This window comes from Barbus barbus (genome assembly GCF_936440315.1).
Source record: "Barbus barbus genome assembly, chromosome: 25".
Lineage (NCBI taxonomy): Eukaryota > Metazoa > Chordata > Actinopteri > Cypriniformes > Cyprinidae > Barbus > Barbus barbus.
Window position 1 is genome coordinate 18,945,704 of NC_136753.1, and position 16,449 is coordinate 18,962,152.

Here is a 16,449-nt window from a genome sequence, read left to right on the forward strand (position 1 = left end):
ATAAGCAATCCTTTGTAGTGAGATTTTATCCAAAATGACTTTATATACATAACCATTCAAAAGTTTAGGGTTGTTACGACCAAGGCTACATTTATTTGATCTAAAACACATGTGAAATCAGTAATATTGTGAAATATTACAATTTAAAAGAACTGTTCTGTTTTAATATATTTCAAATTGTAATTTGCTCTCTCTCTCTCTCTCTATATATATATATACAGTCATGGCCAAAAATATCGGTACCCTTGGTAAATATGATCAAAGGAGGCTGTGAAAATTAATCTGCATTGTTAATCCTTTTGATCTTTTATTTAAAAAATTTACAAAAAGCTAACCTTTCATTGGATAATAAGAATTTAAAATGAGGGGAAATATCGTTACGAAATAAATGTTTTTCTCAAATACATGTTGGACACAATTATTGGCACCCCTAGAAATTCTTATGAGTAAAATATCTCTGAAGTATATTCCCATTCATATTCACAATTTTGAGCACTCCAGGGTGATTATGAACATGAAATTATCCAGCCATGGCTTCCTGTTTCACAGAAATATAAAAACAAAGCCCAAATTCCCTTAATCATCCATTACAATGAGAAAAACCAAAGAATATATTTGTGATGCATGTATATGTGTATATATATATATATATATATATATACATATATACATACAATACAAAAATATCTATATATACATACTATAAAATCTCTAAAAATATCTAATAGTAGACAATGTAGTCCAAATAAATCAAATGCAACAGAATGCCATTTGACTAAATCACAATTTATTTCATAATGTACTGAATCACAAGTACATTTCGATGTAAAACACCAGTAAAAATGGCAATGATGAACAGATTGAATTGCACAGGAACAGGTGAGAAATGTTTCGAGCAAAGTGGGCTGATGTAACAATGATCATGAGTTCAATTCCACACCAACCCCATATATTATACTAACTGACAGATAATTAAACTCCAAAACTGGTTTCAATACTCCACTGTCATCCATTATTCTACCCATATCACAAAATCTTTTCTTCGGATTAAAAGCTACCCTCAAGCTTAAAGTAGTCAGTCTAAACAAAATGTCTGGCTGGCAGTGATAAATAGGACACAAAGTTATATTTTAGGAAAGGAAACGGACTACAATAAACACCGAGACGGAATAGAGGATGAAGATCCCACCCACTGCCCCAAATTCACTATCAGAATTTACTTCTAACAGCTTGCTTCTTAAATAATTTTTTGAGTTCAGCACAGGCTGAATGGAAGGTAAAACTGTGTAGAGCACCAGAATACAGTCTAAACCTAAGATTCAACATTTCATATTTTGAGGCTATTGGATTAATAGATTTAAATGTTTAATTTCAAAATTATTTAGTGTTTGAAAATATAAAAGGTGCATTGCTTGTAAGCTGAAGTAGACAGATTAGATCCAAAAAAATCATTAAAAAGATAGTAAAAAACTGGTTACTTTGCAGCTAATAAAAAGTAGGAAAATGATTAAAGCAGCTTTAAAATCACGTGATATTGTGGTGATCAGAAAATGCTATGAAGTGTCCATGCACATGAATCTATAAAATATTTCTTGCGTTGAACATGGTTAGCAGGGTGGTCTGAAATATACAGTACAGACAGTTTGGTCTGGAGTTGGGTTGACCGTAACATCATGGTCAGTTCTGGTAAACCAAAATTTACAGGTTCAATCTCATGTAGGACTAACAGCAATCATGCTTTACTGTTATGTCATAAAGCAGGCTATTTAATTCCAGTGGTGCAGACCCTGTAAATTCAGCTCTATAAACTCTATAAAAATACGTTGCATAAAATCCATTTACTGAAAATAAAGGCACCCAGACCCAAACTTCATCATGAATAGTTAGCATAATGGGAAATCACTTTAATATACCCAGCTTCTCAAAATACATTTCAGTGCACTCATAAAACCTTCATATACATGCGTTTTTCCTTCAACATTCTTTTTTCTTCATTCAAACAAACTGTGACAATGATGAGACCACTTTGACTGAAATTAAAATACATTAATCATCACAGAAAAATAAGAAATAACATTCCAGTCAGGTTAAAGGAATAGTTCACTTAATGAAAATTTGATGAAAATGTACTTGCCCTCAGGCTAAGATGAAGATTTTATTGAAACAGATTTAAAGAAATTATGCATTACATTATCCTCTGCAGTGAATGGGTGCCGTCAGAATGAGAGTTTAAACAGCACAATAATCCACAAGTGATCTTCACAACTCCAGTTCATCAGTTAACATTTTGTGAAGTGAAAAGCTAGGTGTTATAAAAAAAAAAAAATCTATTAAGATGATGTTTTTAAATCGAAAACAGTTACTTCTGGCTAAAACACTAATAGAGGATCCCACCTAATAGATTCCTCTATCCATATATTATTACTTTCTCCAGTAAAAAAACCTGTGGTCTGAATCAGGGGAGAAATATGCTCAGATCAAGCAGTGTCAAATATTTTGATCTTTGGACTGTTTTGATTAAACTCATTTACATCTTGGATGGCCTGAGGGTGAGTGGAATTTCATCCAATTTTCATTTTTAGGTCAACTATTCCTTTAAGTTCCCACCAAGCATCTTCTCAACTCTAAACGATGTCTAAAAAGCTATAAGCTATAATCTTTCATTCATTCAGCTGTAGTCTCACCAGCAAATATACACAGGCATTTCATAAAACACTTCATATTTGACAGTCCAGTAACACCGTATCAGTGGTCCATATTAATTCATCAACTGCAAATAAATCTGCTTGAATCTACTTTACTCTCAGTTCTTTTTGTAGTGTTCACACTATTATGAATTATGCATCATTGCACAATTGGTAACACAAAGGTAGTTTAACCAAAACGTGGTACAGAAGCTCATAGATATTAATTAATGCTATATTGCCAATACATACATGACAGATCAAAACTTTTCTTACGTCATCTTTCATTAATGCATATCAGCTATTTCATCCCAGCTTTGACTTACAATCAACATCTCAGTACATCTATACATATAAATGACGGTATATCTCTTTAAATAACAGGAACATTGTTAGAATCGGAATAGCCCAAAATCTCTCCAGAGGAGCCACTGTGTGGGATAAAGAACAGGCCTGAGAGAATGTCATGGGAGTCAGGCTGTCTACACAAACAAGAGGATGAGAATCGAGATTAGTGTTGAGTTATAGCATTCCAGGGAATTTCAGAACCCTTCTGCATACCTTCATGTTGACTGAGCCTCATTACTGACATTCCTCGAGCCATCGTCACCTTGACTATTATTACTATGACACTGCTTACAAAGGTAGGATCCTAGACTTTCTCCATCTTGATCTAGAGGTCACAGTGTCAAAAACTACATGGAAGCAGCACATACTACTGCCGTTAGGTGCATAACGCTTTATAGACTGACCCAAGGCCATGTGCGCTCGCTCATACTGCCACCGAGCACAAGTTTAGAGATGTGGTCAGCTAGCCATGGATGTAGAATTGATATGAAACAAACAAAAAAAACACATATAAGACATGAAATGCTGCCCACTTATGAAACTGCAAAGACAGCTTTGGAGGTATAACAGTAACACTGCAAAAATTCTGTTATTTTTGGCTAATTTTCCAGTAAAATAGTCTAAAAAACAAAATACATGTACATACTCTACATATAAAACTACATAAAGAAGACTTAAGTGACTAATGTGAAATATTATTGCAATTTAAAATAACTATTTTCTATTTTAATACATTTTAAAATAATTTATTCCTAGGATGGCAAAGCTGAATTTTCACCAGTCTTCAGTATCACATGATCCTTCAGAAATCATTCTAATATACTGATTCTGAATACATTTGTTTCAGGATTCTTTGATTTGATGTTCATAAGAACAGCATTTATATGAATCTGAAATCTTTTCTATCATTATTAGTCTTTTTATAGTTAAAACGAGTGAAACAATCTTCCAATGCAGTAAGAAATACAAAACTTCACTAACATTTATGATATAACGAGAACAAGTCTTAATATCTTATGCAGTAGTGTTGCTTCAAGTTAATTTATCTGGTAGTTCTACTGGAATATTTGACTGGAAAAAGGCCAAGAAATACTAATTAAAAACTTTTTTGCAGTGTAGTATTGACTTTGGTTTCTGTTAATTGATTCATCATGGTTTTTTTTAATACAGGTCCACAAATACTTTAAAATACAATATTTTAAATTGATTATGGTGCTACGATAAAAAAAACAAAAAAAAAAAACAATAGTGATTTTTATCATTTGAATAATTATATCTATGAAATAACTAAGTACAATCAGTGGTTCTTAAAGGCAAAATATGAAATGCAGAATGAAAGCAGTTTAAATGACTTTTTGTCATCGTTGAAGCCTGGAGAATCAATGATCTTAAGGCTTTCAAGCCTGTTATTCAAATGACAGCAGGTCAGGGTGGGACTCTTCGTTCTCCAAGCTGAGGGTCCGGTAATCCGCTGTGCCATTACCCAACAATTCCCCTTCAGTGACGCTGATGCGGCAGCCCCCTTTCCCTGGACATGGGGTGGAAGCCATTCTAGTTTCTGAGCTGGCCAGTTTCTTTGGGTCCAGATTGTCTTTGTGAATGAGATCTGGAACAGAGAGCAGCAGCTGTGACTGATCGACATCCTCTGAATCTTTCTCATCCGTCACCACAGCTCTGGGCTCATTTTTTAGTTCTAAAATGGGAGTCTTCTCCATCTGGCTGTCGACACAGTCGCCGGGTCCTGAAGGTTTCTCAAGACCGGACTCTTCAGGCCTCATTTCAGGCTGAAGCTCAGCTTTATCTTTGGAGATCTTGTCAGGTGAGGAGACAAAGGAGGATTCTGGGGAGGCTACCACGGGGTCAGAGGATATCATCATGTCCTGGGTGGTCTTCAGGGCCCGTGGGAGACGCTTTTTGCCAGTGGGAGGTGGGGGATCTAGCCGAGGGAAGGAATCCAGGGAGATGTGACTGTGTGAGAGAAAGAAAAAGAATAGACATAATGGGATCGTGCAAGATAGAATGACCACAAAAGATCAGAGCAAATATGTGGCCTGAATTTACTTATTCTCCAACACAGTGGTCCGAAATGACACTTCTAAAATGTAAAGATTTCAAAGACAGATATTTCCCTCTGTAATACAAGACAACACTTCATTTGATTAAATCTTATTAAAGCTAAATCTTAAAGCACAGATTGAGCCAACAGGGAAAGGGGGAAAGTAAACAGCAGAACGGGCTTTCTGTTGAATTCAGAGGATCATTTTTGGGCAGGATAAAAAGACAGCTGGATAACTCATTAGCTTTGCCATATTTCCAATGGAGGAAAGTTGATTGAATTTGACTGAACTTTGAATTGTGAAAGTACACTTAGAATACTTTTGTGATGTTATTCTCCAAGTAAAATGTTTTAACCTTTTTAAAGAAAAAGTATTTCAATCTTAGAAAAAGAAAGCAAAAATTGTGACAAACTAAAATGTAAAAAGTTATTTATTTTAAAATAACTTAATAAATGTATTTGTATTAATTTACATTCTATCCCACATTTATTAATAAATTATTATGTGGGAATGCAGCAACATTGTTTTTATAAAGGTTTATTTTTTATAATGCATTTTAATTGAGCAATTATGTGACAGTAAAGACTTGCATGAAATTGCATTTTTTTAAACTGACAATAACAAGAAATATTTCTTGACCAGACTGATTTCTAAAGGATCACGTGACACTGAAGACTGATTAAAGGAATAAAATATATTAAAAGCTATTTTACATTGCATTAAAATATCACAACATTACTCTTTTTACTGTATTTTTTATCAAATCAATACAGCCTTGGTGAGAGTAAGAGACTTCTTTCAAAAACCCAAAATTTTGAACAGAAGTGTAAAATATATGTTAATATATTAAAGCATGTTGAAACAGGTCAGTGGACAAGAATAGTACATGTAATGGTGTCATTGCCGTCTCAAGTCACATGAGATGCTCACAGTCATATAGTGACACATTCCTGTAGTGAACTTTCCATAAATATCCCATGACGACAACACAAATCCCTCAATAATGCCACATATCTGGCCAATAATAGCCTTACTAGAAATGATAAGAAGTTGGTTTCTTGTAAATGCATCATTTCATCAAATGCAAATTTTATGACAGTGGAATTTGCACTTGGGTTGCTGAAGATAAAACTGTTGATGAAAGCCATAAAGTCTAACACTATATATATTCCTCATCAGGCCCCTGAATTTGAGGTGTTTTTCCACAAATTGTGAAGACTGGGTAACAAGTTCACTGCTTAACATTTGTCTTTGTAGCACTAACTCCAAGTAGTAATGTCTTTCAATGATTGTCTTGGGAAGCGCTACTAATTATGAACAAAGGCATTATTCCCATAAAATGTATGAGCACGTATAATAAAAAAGCTGGAAGGAATGCGTATACTATCTATAGATGTTACACAACTGGTAAGAATCCAGCCAATTAAGCCAAACCCTCGACACAAGTCAAAGTTTGCCTGATGCAACATGCACAAACAGACACATGTACATTCTCTTGAAGGCTGCTGATAACGATGGCAGATGCCTCCCTCCTCCTCAAAGACATGTCAGTCAAATCTCTGCTGTAACGTTCACACATTCACTGCTGAAAGACATATGAACTGCCATAGAGAAATATGAACGGCCATCTGCCAGGACGAATGACGGTATATAAGGGATATACTGGAATAATTAAGATTTTGTTTTAAAAATAAAGTCTCTAATGATCAGCAAGCCAGCATTTGTTTGATCAAAAATGCAATAAATCAGTAATATTGTAAAACTTTATTACAATGTTCTACATTATTCTACAAAAGATTATAACTGAAATAACATGTTAAAATTTATGGCAAAAGATGGCAAAGCTGAATTTTAAGCAGCAATTAGTCTTCAGCATCACACAATCCTTCAGAAATCATCTAATATGCTGATTTGGTGCTCACAAAACATTTGTTATTATCAATGTTGAAAACAGTTGTGCTGATTAGTAGTTTTGTGGAAACAGTGATACTTTTAAGGTATTCTTTGATGAATAATTTGAAATAGTCTTTGCTGTCACTTTTGATCAATTTATGCATCCTTGCTGAATAAAAGTATTCATTTATTTAACCAAGAAACTTCCTAAAGGATCATGTAAAGAGCCATGATATAAATAAATAAATATTAAATAGAGAACAATTATTTTGTATTTAGTTTAAATTGAAATAATATTATATAATACTTTTTGCTTTCTTCGGATGAAATGCATTCATTCAGCATTAGTGAAAATGTACTGGAACCAGATCAAAAATCACCCCACATTTAGAGGAATATTGTGTTGACTTCCTTGTTTAGTTGACATTTATTAGACAGGACAGAAGAGGGGGTATCGGATTGGGACATGACGCAGTCCAGCCCTGAATCTGTCTCTGCAGAGGCACTACGGGCCTTAAATGTCAAGAGCAAGTACCATGGTTGACAACTTCCTAGCAATTTTATTCCAAGCGTGAAGTCTATTGAATATAATGACCGTATTGAGGTCATTGGTGTTTGCAGCTGTGAGGGTGAAATCTTTACCTGTTTCTTGCTGTACTGTGGCCCATCTCAGCCAGGCTGGACCACACTGGCTCCACGTTCTTATTCACCTCTGTGACTCCAATGTCTCCGAGGGTGCTGGGATCTTTTCGGCGGAGCAGGTCGTTTACCTTGGCTCCCATGGCTTTGCCCAAGTTCAGGGCATTTTTTAGGTGCTGGCTGCCTCCTGTCTTTGATCCTGCAGATGTGTCTGTGGAGGTGCTGCTGCCTGCCTGACGAAAGCTCAGCTTCGGCTGCTCCGCAGCATTCCAGTTCTCAAACATGCTTTGGTCCACTAAGGAACAAAATAACGAAGGTTTTCAGACAAAGTGAGGCACTGGGGAAATTTGAATGAAAACATTCCTACCACATTAACATTTAAAGGCGAGCTGAGACTTCAGAAGCTTTTGTACAGACATACATGCATGACTGTTTAAAACTGAAGAGTTTGTTCGACAAACTCAATATTGTTATCTTTTATGTTTTCTAAGATCTGTAAGATCTTTAAATGTAGGGATGCATTTTCATGTTTTGGCTGATAACTGATAAATAACCAATGAATTGAATTTCTAAACTATTTTATATAAATACATTGGTAACACTTTACAATAAGATTCCATTAATTAACATAAGCTATAAATGAAACACTTCTAAAGCATTTATTAATCTTAGTTAATGTTGATTCCAACATTTATTTATTCGTTATTAAAATGAAAAGTATTATCTATTAATAGACCGGACTAACAATGAACAAGTATTAACAACTAATGTTAACAAATATTAATACTGTAACAAATGTATTTTTCATTAGCAATACAAATGTTAGTTAATGCATTAGATGGAACCGTATTGTAAAGTGTTACCAATAAATGTATAATAATTAATATTTCTAAACGCTACAAGTGGGTTTAGGCATCATAGCCTTCTAAAATACATGAAAACTGGATACATTTTGATAAAAAATAAATAAAATAATAATAATCAGATGATGGTCAAAAAAAGAACAATTAAATATTCAGCATATCTGATTTATATATCCAATATCAACAGATATAATTTTAAAAAAGTACAGATAAACAATATGACACAGATTTTGTGCATCCCTAATTTCATGCAGTGGTAATTAAGCATTTTATACATCACATGTTGAACAATAGACAGCAGACACAAGTTCATGCAAAAATAAATAAACAAAAACCACAAACAATGACATTGGCAGAAAATGGACATCAAAATAAAATAAAATAAAATGAAACAAAAACAGCATTTGGCAGGTCACAAGAATTCATGTTTCTTACCTCAGAACCATTATTTCATGGTTTGCGTTTGAGTGACAAAGAGAGCATAATTTATTGTTTGCAGCTAACAAAACAGTATATGAATTCTCATACATGCAACTAGAATAGTATTTATAGGCCAATGGACATCACAAATGTTAAAAAAACACCAAGAATTTACCTTTTAAAAGGTGACTGAAGAGATGGAGACTGACAATGACAAAGACGGAAAGATTTGCAATTTGCCAACAAAAGCAGCCCTGACACGGTGTTCCATTTCAACTTCAGCTCCAATTTAAGCCATTCAAAGCCGTTTACAATAAACGCTGTATATTAGTCTGGCTCTAATCAAATGTGATTTTAAGAAACTCTTTAAGGCATTTGATGTGGCATAGTTATTTCCAGCTTGTTAAACTCAAATAGTTTCAACACTTGCTCATGGAGGAGTAAGAATTCTCATTAGCTTGTGACAGTCTCTCAGTGACGACAAACACGGGCCACATACGAGACTAGACAGGATTTTCCACACAAATATTTGACAAAGCAAAGTTATTTTGATGCTGACAATGTCTTGGCTCTGCAGGCAAGGCAAACAGATGAATGAGGGAAATTTGTGTGCCAAAAACAGCATGTTGTTGTCATGGCAATCAGGGGAAAAAAATGACAAAAAACCCACAACTTACCATTTGCGACAGGTCTGCTTTTCTTTTCTAGACATGCCAAGACCAGCTTAAATCATTCACAGAATTGATCTTCAAAATGTGCGTCATCACACTGAATTAATTTAGCTATGAAGCTTAAACTAGCACAACATGCTGCTATAATGAGTACTGGAGAGAAATGACCAGGAGAAAAGAAGGTACTTGTCTGTGGTTTCATGTGATTGTATCATTGCAAATATTGATCTGTGGTAGCACACCAATAGGGCCATTTGACATCTGAAAGAAATAATTGATGTCCAAACTACTAAGGACTTCACTGACTGACATGATATTTTATCTGCTAATTACTTTTTTACTTTTTTTTACTTTACTTTAATACAGTACCTAGACTAGTTCTACTATGCTTGTGAGTAGTATCAGCCTCAGACGGGCCACCCACATTTCCTTCACTGACCGTCTGATGCATATCGCACGCAAAACTAAAAAAACACTCAATTAGATTGTCTAATTATCTCCATCTTAACCTTGTCTCAGAACAACTTAAAATCATTTTTAAATATAACTGCAAGCAGCAATATGAATATAGTGTGAATGTACAAAACCAAAAAAAAAACCAAATTTTACTATAAATTTAGTTTGATCGCAACAATCATTGTTGTTAACAGATTACATGCCATTAACTAACTGCATGATTTTTACTGTACATTTCTTCCATATGGCCATCACCTCGACATAATCACCACTGATAAGCTACTCCTACACACAATGCAGAAACTCAAATTTTCTGTAAAGGTGCTTGGCAACGATTTGTATCGTAAAAAGCACTATACAAATAAACTTGAAACTTAACTAGTGGCCTAATTCTTTCAAAATTCTTACAGACCTTTAGGGATATGAGTCGAACCGAGTTTCGTTACGATCGGCCTCCATTAACCTCGTCTAATTCATTTTTTTAGATACACAACTGTCCTCGACACTTGTTGCACTTTGGACAAAGACACGGCATACAAATTTTTGAGTCGATCGGACTAACTGGTGCATAGTTATAGCCGTTTTATTATTATTATTATCTTTTTATTCGTTAGAGCCCCACCAAGTGGCCAAACTCCACTTTTTTTTATTTTCTTACTGTGACCTCAGAGTGAGCTCTTATACATCTCTTTCCCTTCAAGAGTTATAGGCATTTTAGTAAAAGTGGTTCCGCCCCTTACAAACATTTTGGTGTCCCGTAGCAAGAGAGTCGAAAATGTAACTTTTTTTGATACTTATGGATATATATATATTCTCTCTAGAGAATCTTTCTGCACTAGTTTGGTTCCAATCGGGCAAAAAAAAAAAAAAACTGGATTATCTCACATAAGCAGGTTTTAAAAAAGTTCAAAATACCCTAAAATTTCATGATCAAATCCGAGGCATTTGTTTTGTCTGTAATGAGCCAAGGATTCCAATGAGCGTCACGGTTTAGGAGTAATTTTGTACTTTTGATCGCTGTAGCACCCCTGTCAGGCTGATTGGGGAAAGCCTTGGTGGCGTTGTAGATGGTGTGAGTACTACTATCCCTCCAAGTTTCAAGTATCTACGACTTATGGTTTGGTCTGCCCGGTCAGTTTTAGCTGGAGAATGCTGATCCTTGGGCATTCTAACATTTACAATAGGGTTTCAGTGCTATGCTCTTGAACTCCTAAAAAGTATTTACTGGAAACTGGACCAGACTTTCTTGAAAATCACAAGTATGGTTCTGTGAGACTAGATTTTGAGTGAGGAAGAGAGAAAGATGGATGTATAGCAAATCATCAGCTTCCACTTTTTAGCGTAACGCAATGATCATTGGTTTTGATCCTTCTCCACAGGGCTGGACATTATCGTGTAGCTCGAGGCTGCAGTTTAAAATACCTCACTGAGACTCCACCGCAGTAGCAAATGCTAGGAGGGCATCTGACACGCTGCTATTCTGGGCTGGTTTATGAGCTCCTGATGTGTCCCAGCAGGAAACCTCTGGACCAAACGCTGTCCAGCACACACATGCACGGGCCACATGGTACAGGGTTGCCGCTCTTTTTGACCATGAATTTCCATGACATTTACAGCTATTTGAGTTTAGTGCAAGACGACATAAAAAAATCCTTTTACAGCATGTATTTACAGTACAATTTTTAACTGATTAAATATTTTAGTGTTATATAATATAAATAAAATACAGTATAATATAAAATTCTAGAAATGTATTTTAGAAATTATAATATAAAAAATTTAAAAGACATGCTATTTGACAGTGACATGTTTTATAGAAAATACAACATGTAAATATAAATTATACCTTTTAAATATAAAAATAACATTATTTTCTAAAATTATAGAAATAATTATTCTAGACATAATTCTAATACAATTATACATATTTTTACAAAGTCTTGGAAAAGACATATCCTATTTGAGATATTGATGATATTTTTATGGGAAATATAATAATAAATACATATAAACTATACCTTTTTATATAATATAATATAATACTTTCTATATTTCTAAATGATATAATACAGCAAAATTTGATATTTTTAAGTCTTAGAAAAGACATTCTATTTGATGTATAAATAAATGCAAATATATATGAAGACATTTTTTTAACAATACAGACTGTCAAAGCACTTAACAGTATCAAATTGGAGGATAGTGTGTCAGTAATGTATAATGTATTAACCATATAAAATCTGGTCACTTTTTGGTGCGATTATTTTTGTATTTCATGATGCATTACATCATTACAGAATCAAAAATGAAGCGATGACGAAAAGCCAAACGCTTACCATCTCTACTTGGACAAATTGGAGAATAACAATGAATAAATAAAGCAATTTAACCCATTATCTCCAAGTTGGTTGACCTAGATGTTCAGGTCAGCAGAAGATGGGTCAAACATCAATATTTCATTTGAACACCGTTTCTAGCATGAATCTTTAAATACAATGGCAGGGGGATGGGAAAAAGAGTTAGCCCTGGATAACACATGATGAGAGGGTCAAGGTGGACTAACTCTAAATGCACTTGCACCATCTGACTCCCTGTTATCAACTCCATCATTAACACAAATGAGGTGGAGCACTATAGTGGCACAGCGGCCGAGAATAAAAGCATCAATCTCAGGACTCCTAAATGAAAAGAGCAGAGAACTTCTGAAGTAAACTGCACTGTTAGGACTATCCATTAGCTTCATCTCTATTGAACAGCACTGCTGGCTGACTAGTCTCCTTGGTACTGTAGATATACTGAAGAACATATAAGGGTAGAAAGGAAATTAATGAATAAAAATCCACAAAAGAGCAACAAAAACAACACCACCAAAAACCGTAGATGGCATGGAAACTTTTCTGGTCAATAGCTATTTGTATGTTAAGCAGCGTGCTGAAACCTACAGCATTACTTTAAAAAATGCATTGGCAAAAAATTTATTTTTGAAAGACGATAAATCTCAAAAAATGTCAGAACAGTCTTCAAATTAAGGTGAGACCAAACAACAGCACTGAACACATCAAAAATAGATGTTGAGATGTTATTATGGCAATGTTCTGCTACTGGAGAGAAAAAATAACAGAGAACATAACAGGAGACGAAGCCCCCATTTTTATCCGGCTTCAAATCTCAGATCAATAATTAATCAAAGCTTCCAACACATCAATGTCAAGCAGTAGCATGCATGCAACACAATTCTGTGAAATATAGCTAATTATGTAATTTTTTTAAGGGGCAGTCTTTAATTTCATGGTGTCACCCTTGTGGGGCATAAAGGAGTTCAAATCAATTGAACTGTATTGGAGCTCACTTTTTAAACATGAAGGATTTTTCCAGCCAAGTGCAGCAACTGTGCCCTGGAACTCCTTGGGTACCCAGGTCATAATGTCTAATTTTTTAACCCTGACAGGAAATAGTCATTAATAAATATGGTGGCCCTGTAGTGCACAACACAACGAAATCGCCACAACACAATGCACAGGACTAATTTTGTTGTTTTGTGCTAATTGTGTTGCAGCTTGTTTCCGTTGGGTTTTGTTTCCATTGTGCTAATCTTGTTGTGTTGCGGCTTGTTTGTTGTGTTGTGTTAAAATTGTTGGGTTGCAACTTGTTTCCATTGTGTTGTGCTAATCTTGTTGTGTTGCGGCTTGTTTGTTGTGTTGTGTTAAAATTGTTGGGTTGCAACTTGTTTCTGATGTGTTGCGACTTGTTTCCATTGTGTTGTGCTAATCTTGTTGTGTTGTGCTAATTTCATGGGTTGTGGCTTGTTTGCGGTGTGTTGTGGAGATTACGTTGTGTTGTGCACTACTGGGCCACCATAAATAAAGCAAAGAACGTATACTGACAAGAAGTGAAAGCCAATAGAACGTTCCATTGCAACAGCAGCCCTGCGCTTCCGCCATTTTGGGGTGAAAGCGACTGGGCACTCTACTAGATTCTAGCTGTCGCTAAGGCAAATATCAGCTGATTTGTTTTAAAAAAAACATACATTAAAGCTGAAATACAACCTGAACGATGACAACAATAACCTAAAATCACTAGACTAGTGATATTCAAATCCTTTTAACCGTTTATTTTACAGAATTTGTGTTTAAGTCTTCCCTTTTTTTATTTTTTACACAAAACCTTTGCTCTCTAGAAACCATGCCAGTTATGAAATTAAATTAATGACAGAAAAAATTTGGAATGTTGGACAATAAATATATAACAGGAATATAACAGCTTAACTGTAAACGGTTTTTGCAGTATTGTCTTATTAATGTCCATTAAAGGAAGATGTAAACAAAACTTTTTTTTATGTAATATTTTATGTATAATTTTTATGTTTTCTATGGCTAGGACCTGCAGTTTCTAAAAGGAATTAAGTTTACTAATAGACTAAAAACTGTTAAATTTAGCAGGTGCATAAGATAATGCTTGGTCCCACTTCAAAACACACAATATTTTTACACTTTTGTGAATAATCACCTTTCAGGGTCTTTAAGAAAACGATGAAAGGCAATATTTTTACGGTCACACTGATAGTTTTTGCAGTGGATTGCCCAACATTGCGTTCTTTATTCCACTTCTCTTTCATTGTTATTCTGTCTATTTCTATGTATCTGTGCTGTTGTCCAGTTGGAATTTTCACCCCAAAATGGCCTCCGTTACCCAAAAAGCACCAGAGTTTTGCCTCTTGGTCTTCTATACCCTCTGAATAAAGGTTTATGGTCCCTACAATAGTTGGAGCTGAACATTTCAAACTAAAGTACCTTGGCAACTTCAGGAGAAAGAATGTTCTCCAAAGCCTCCAGAGCGAGCAGGTGGGCCCGGACATGAGCCTCTAATTCAGAGGCACCCGTGTTTCCAACAGCTTCCCTCAGAAGCGGCAGCTGTACTAAAATGAGATGAGATATTGTTATGCAATTTCAATTACGCCACAGGGAGAAGGATCAATCCGACAGCCGCTCGTTTCCCTGAGCGAGCAAAGATGAGACAGGGACGCTCCAGAACATCCTTTAAAATTATACAGCGAATCAGATGGTGTTCTCTGCACTTGCTGGTTTTGTGAGCACTACACGTTTTAATGATTATTTCTATTTCTTGAAGCAGTTGTGCGTGCCTATGGCGTCTGAAGTGGTTCCATTTGCGTGCCAGCGATTCTTGGAATCGCAGAACGACTGAACCACAGTTTAACTAGGAAAGTCAATTAAATGTATTCATGATGGATATATGTGTAACTTAGTGTGCACTTGCTGCTAAAGAAATGCCAGTTTGTGTAGGCACTTTTAAAAGCTAGTTCAAATAACTTCTTGATCTGGCAATTCAACTTGATGCATGTCACCAAATATCCACTGAGAATGACTCTCACACTGAATGAACACAGTCACGCTGTGTCACCGCAAAGCTCTTAAAATGACACAACTCATTTAAAATGGCTTTGAAATGAGTCATATACTTTGAAAACCTGCAGTAACCTACAGGAGGGGCAATTCATGGTTTATTATTCATGACACCAAAGGCTGTTTTCTGTGGAATAATTATTGAATTATTTCTTTCTCAAAAACTAACAGTGGCCAGGATTCAAGGACAAGATCAATGTTTGTCGATGACAAAATTATAATTTTTTTATAATTAGCTTTGCTTCCCCAGGCATCAGTAGCATATAACAGAAATTCACTGCCAAATTGCTAGTGTTTTCACTGATTTTCATGCCATTGCTATGCAGTTCTAAGCAAATTAAATTTTTAATCAAAAGAGCCCACTGTTAATGTTCCAAAAATGCTTGCATACAATAGAAGCAGTGATGTATGCGCCTTAGCAAACACTACTAATACAAATATACTGTGTCCTTGAAGGAGAAGAAATCAGTGTAAAAAAAAAAAAAAAAAAAATACTGGTTTTGTGTTCAGACAATGACACGTTTCCCTGTGGAGGTTTTAGACCACAGCTCACAGCTGGGTCTTGGCCTCCAGACCTGCTGCGAGCCAACACGACTGATCATGAACCCACATTACAGACGCAGCGAAGAATCTGTGGGAAGATTGTTACAAGCCTGAAGGAGATTTAAAGATGGTAAATTCTTAAATTTTTTCTTCTTGGTGGAAAGAAAAAAAGATATCAGTGCATAAATGGAGGAACATACAGACGCTTAAGACTAAACCAACAACAGAAAGAGCTTTCGATGTCCTTTATGTGTGGGAAGAATTGCTTACCACTCCATTATTACCAGTCTAATTGTATGCACTTGTCTGCCTCTAAATGACACTGGGCACACAGAGAGAAACAGATAGAGCGAGAGGGAAAAACTGGAAAATATAAACAGAGAGGTTAAAGAGTCAGTAGTTTATCAGAGAGATACAGGTAAGACACCGAAATATCACTTTTTAGAAGCACAGAA

The 16,449-nt window shown here is 35.2% G+C and overlaps 1 protein-coding gene across 1 annotated transcript in view; it reads right to left on the bottom strand.

Annotated features, from left to right (window-relative positions):
* Nucleotides 1–781: 781 nt before the first annotated feature.
* The window catches only part of LOC306845225 (carboxyl-terminal PDZ ligand of neuronal nitric oxide synthase protein-like), a 111,981-nt gene continuing 96,313 nt past the window's right edge, over nucleotides 782–16,449 (bottom strand). Inside the window, exons 11-12 of the mRNA XM_079377897.1 lie at nucleotides 7,625–7,916; nucleotides 782–5,000 (exon numbers count right to left, since the gene is read on the bottom strand). Coding sequence (XP_079234023.1) covers nucleotides 4,439–5,000; nucleotides 7,625–7,916 — 854 coding nt within the window. The 3' untranslated portion in view covers nucleotides 782–4,438. The remainder of the gene's footprint in view (nucleotides 5,001–7,624; nucleotides 7,917–16,449) is intronic.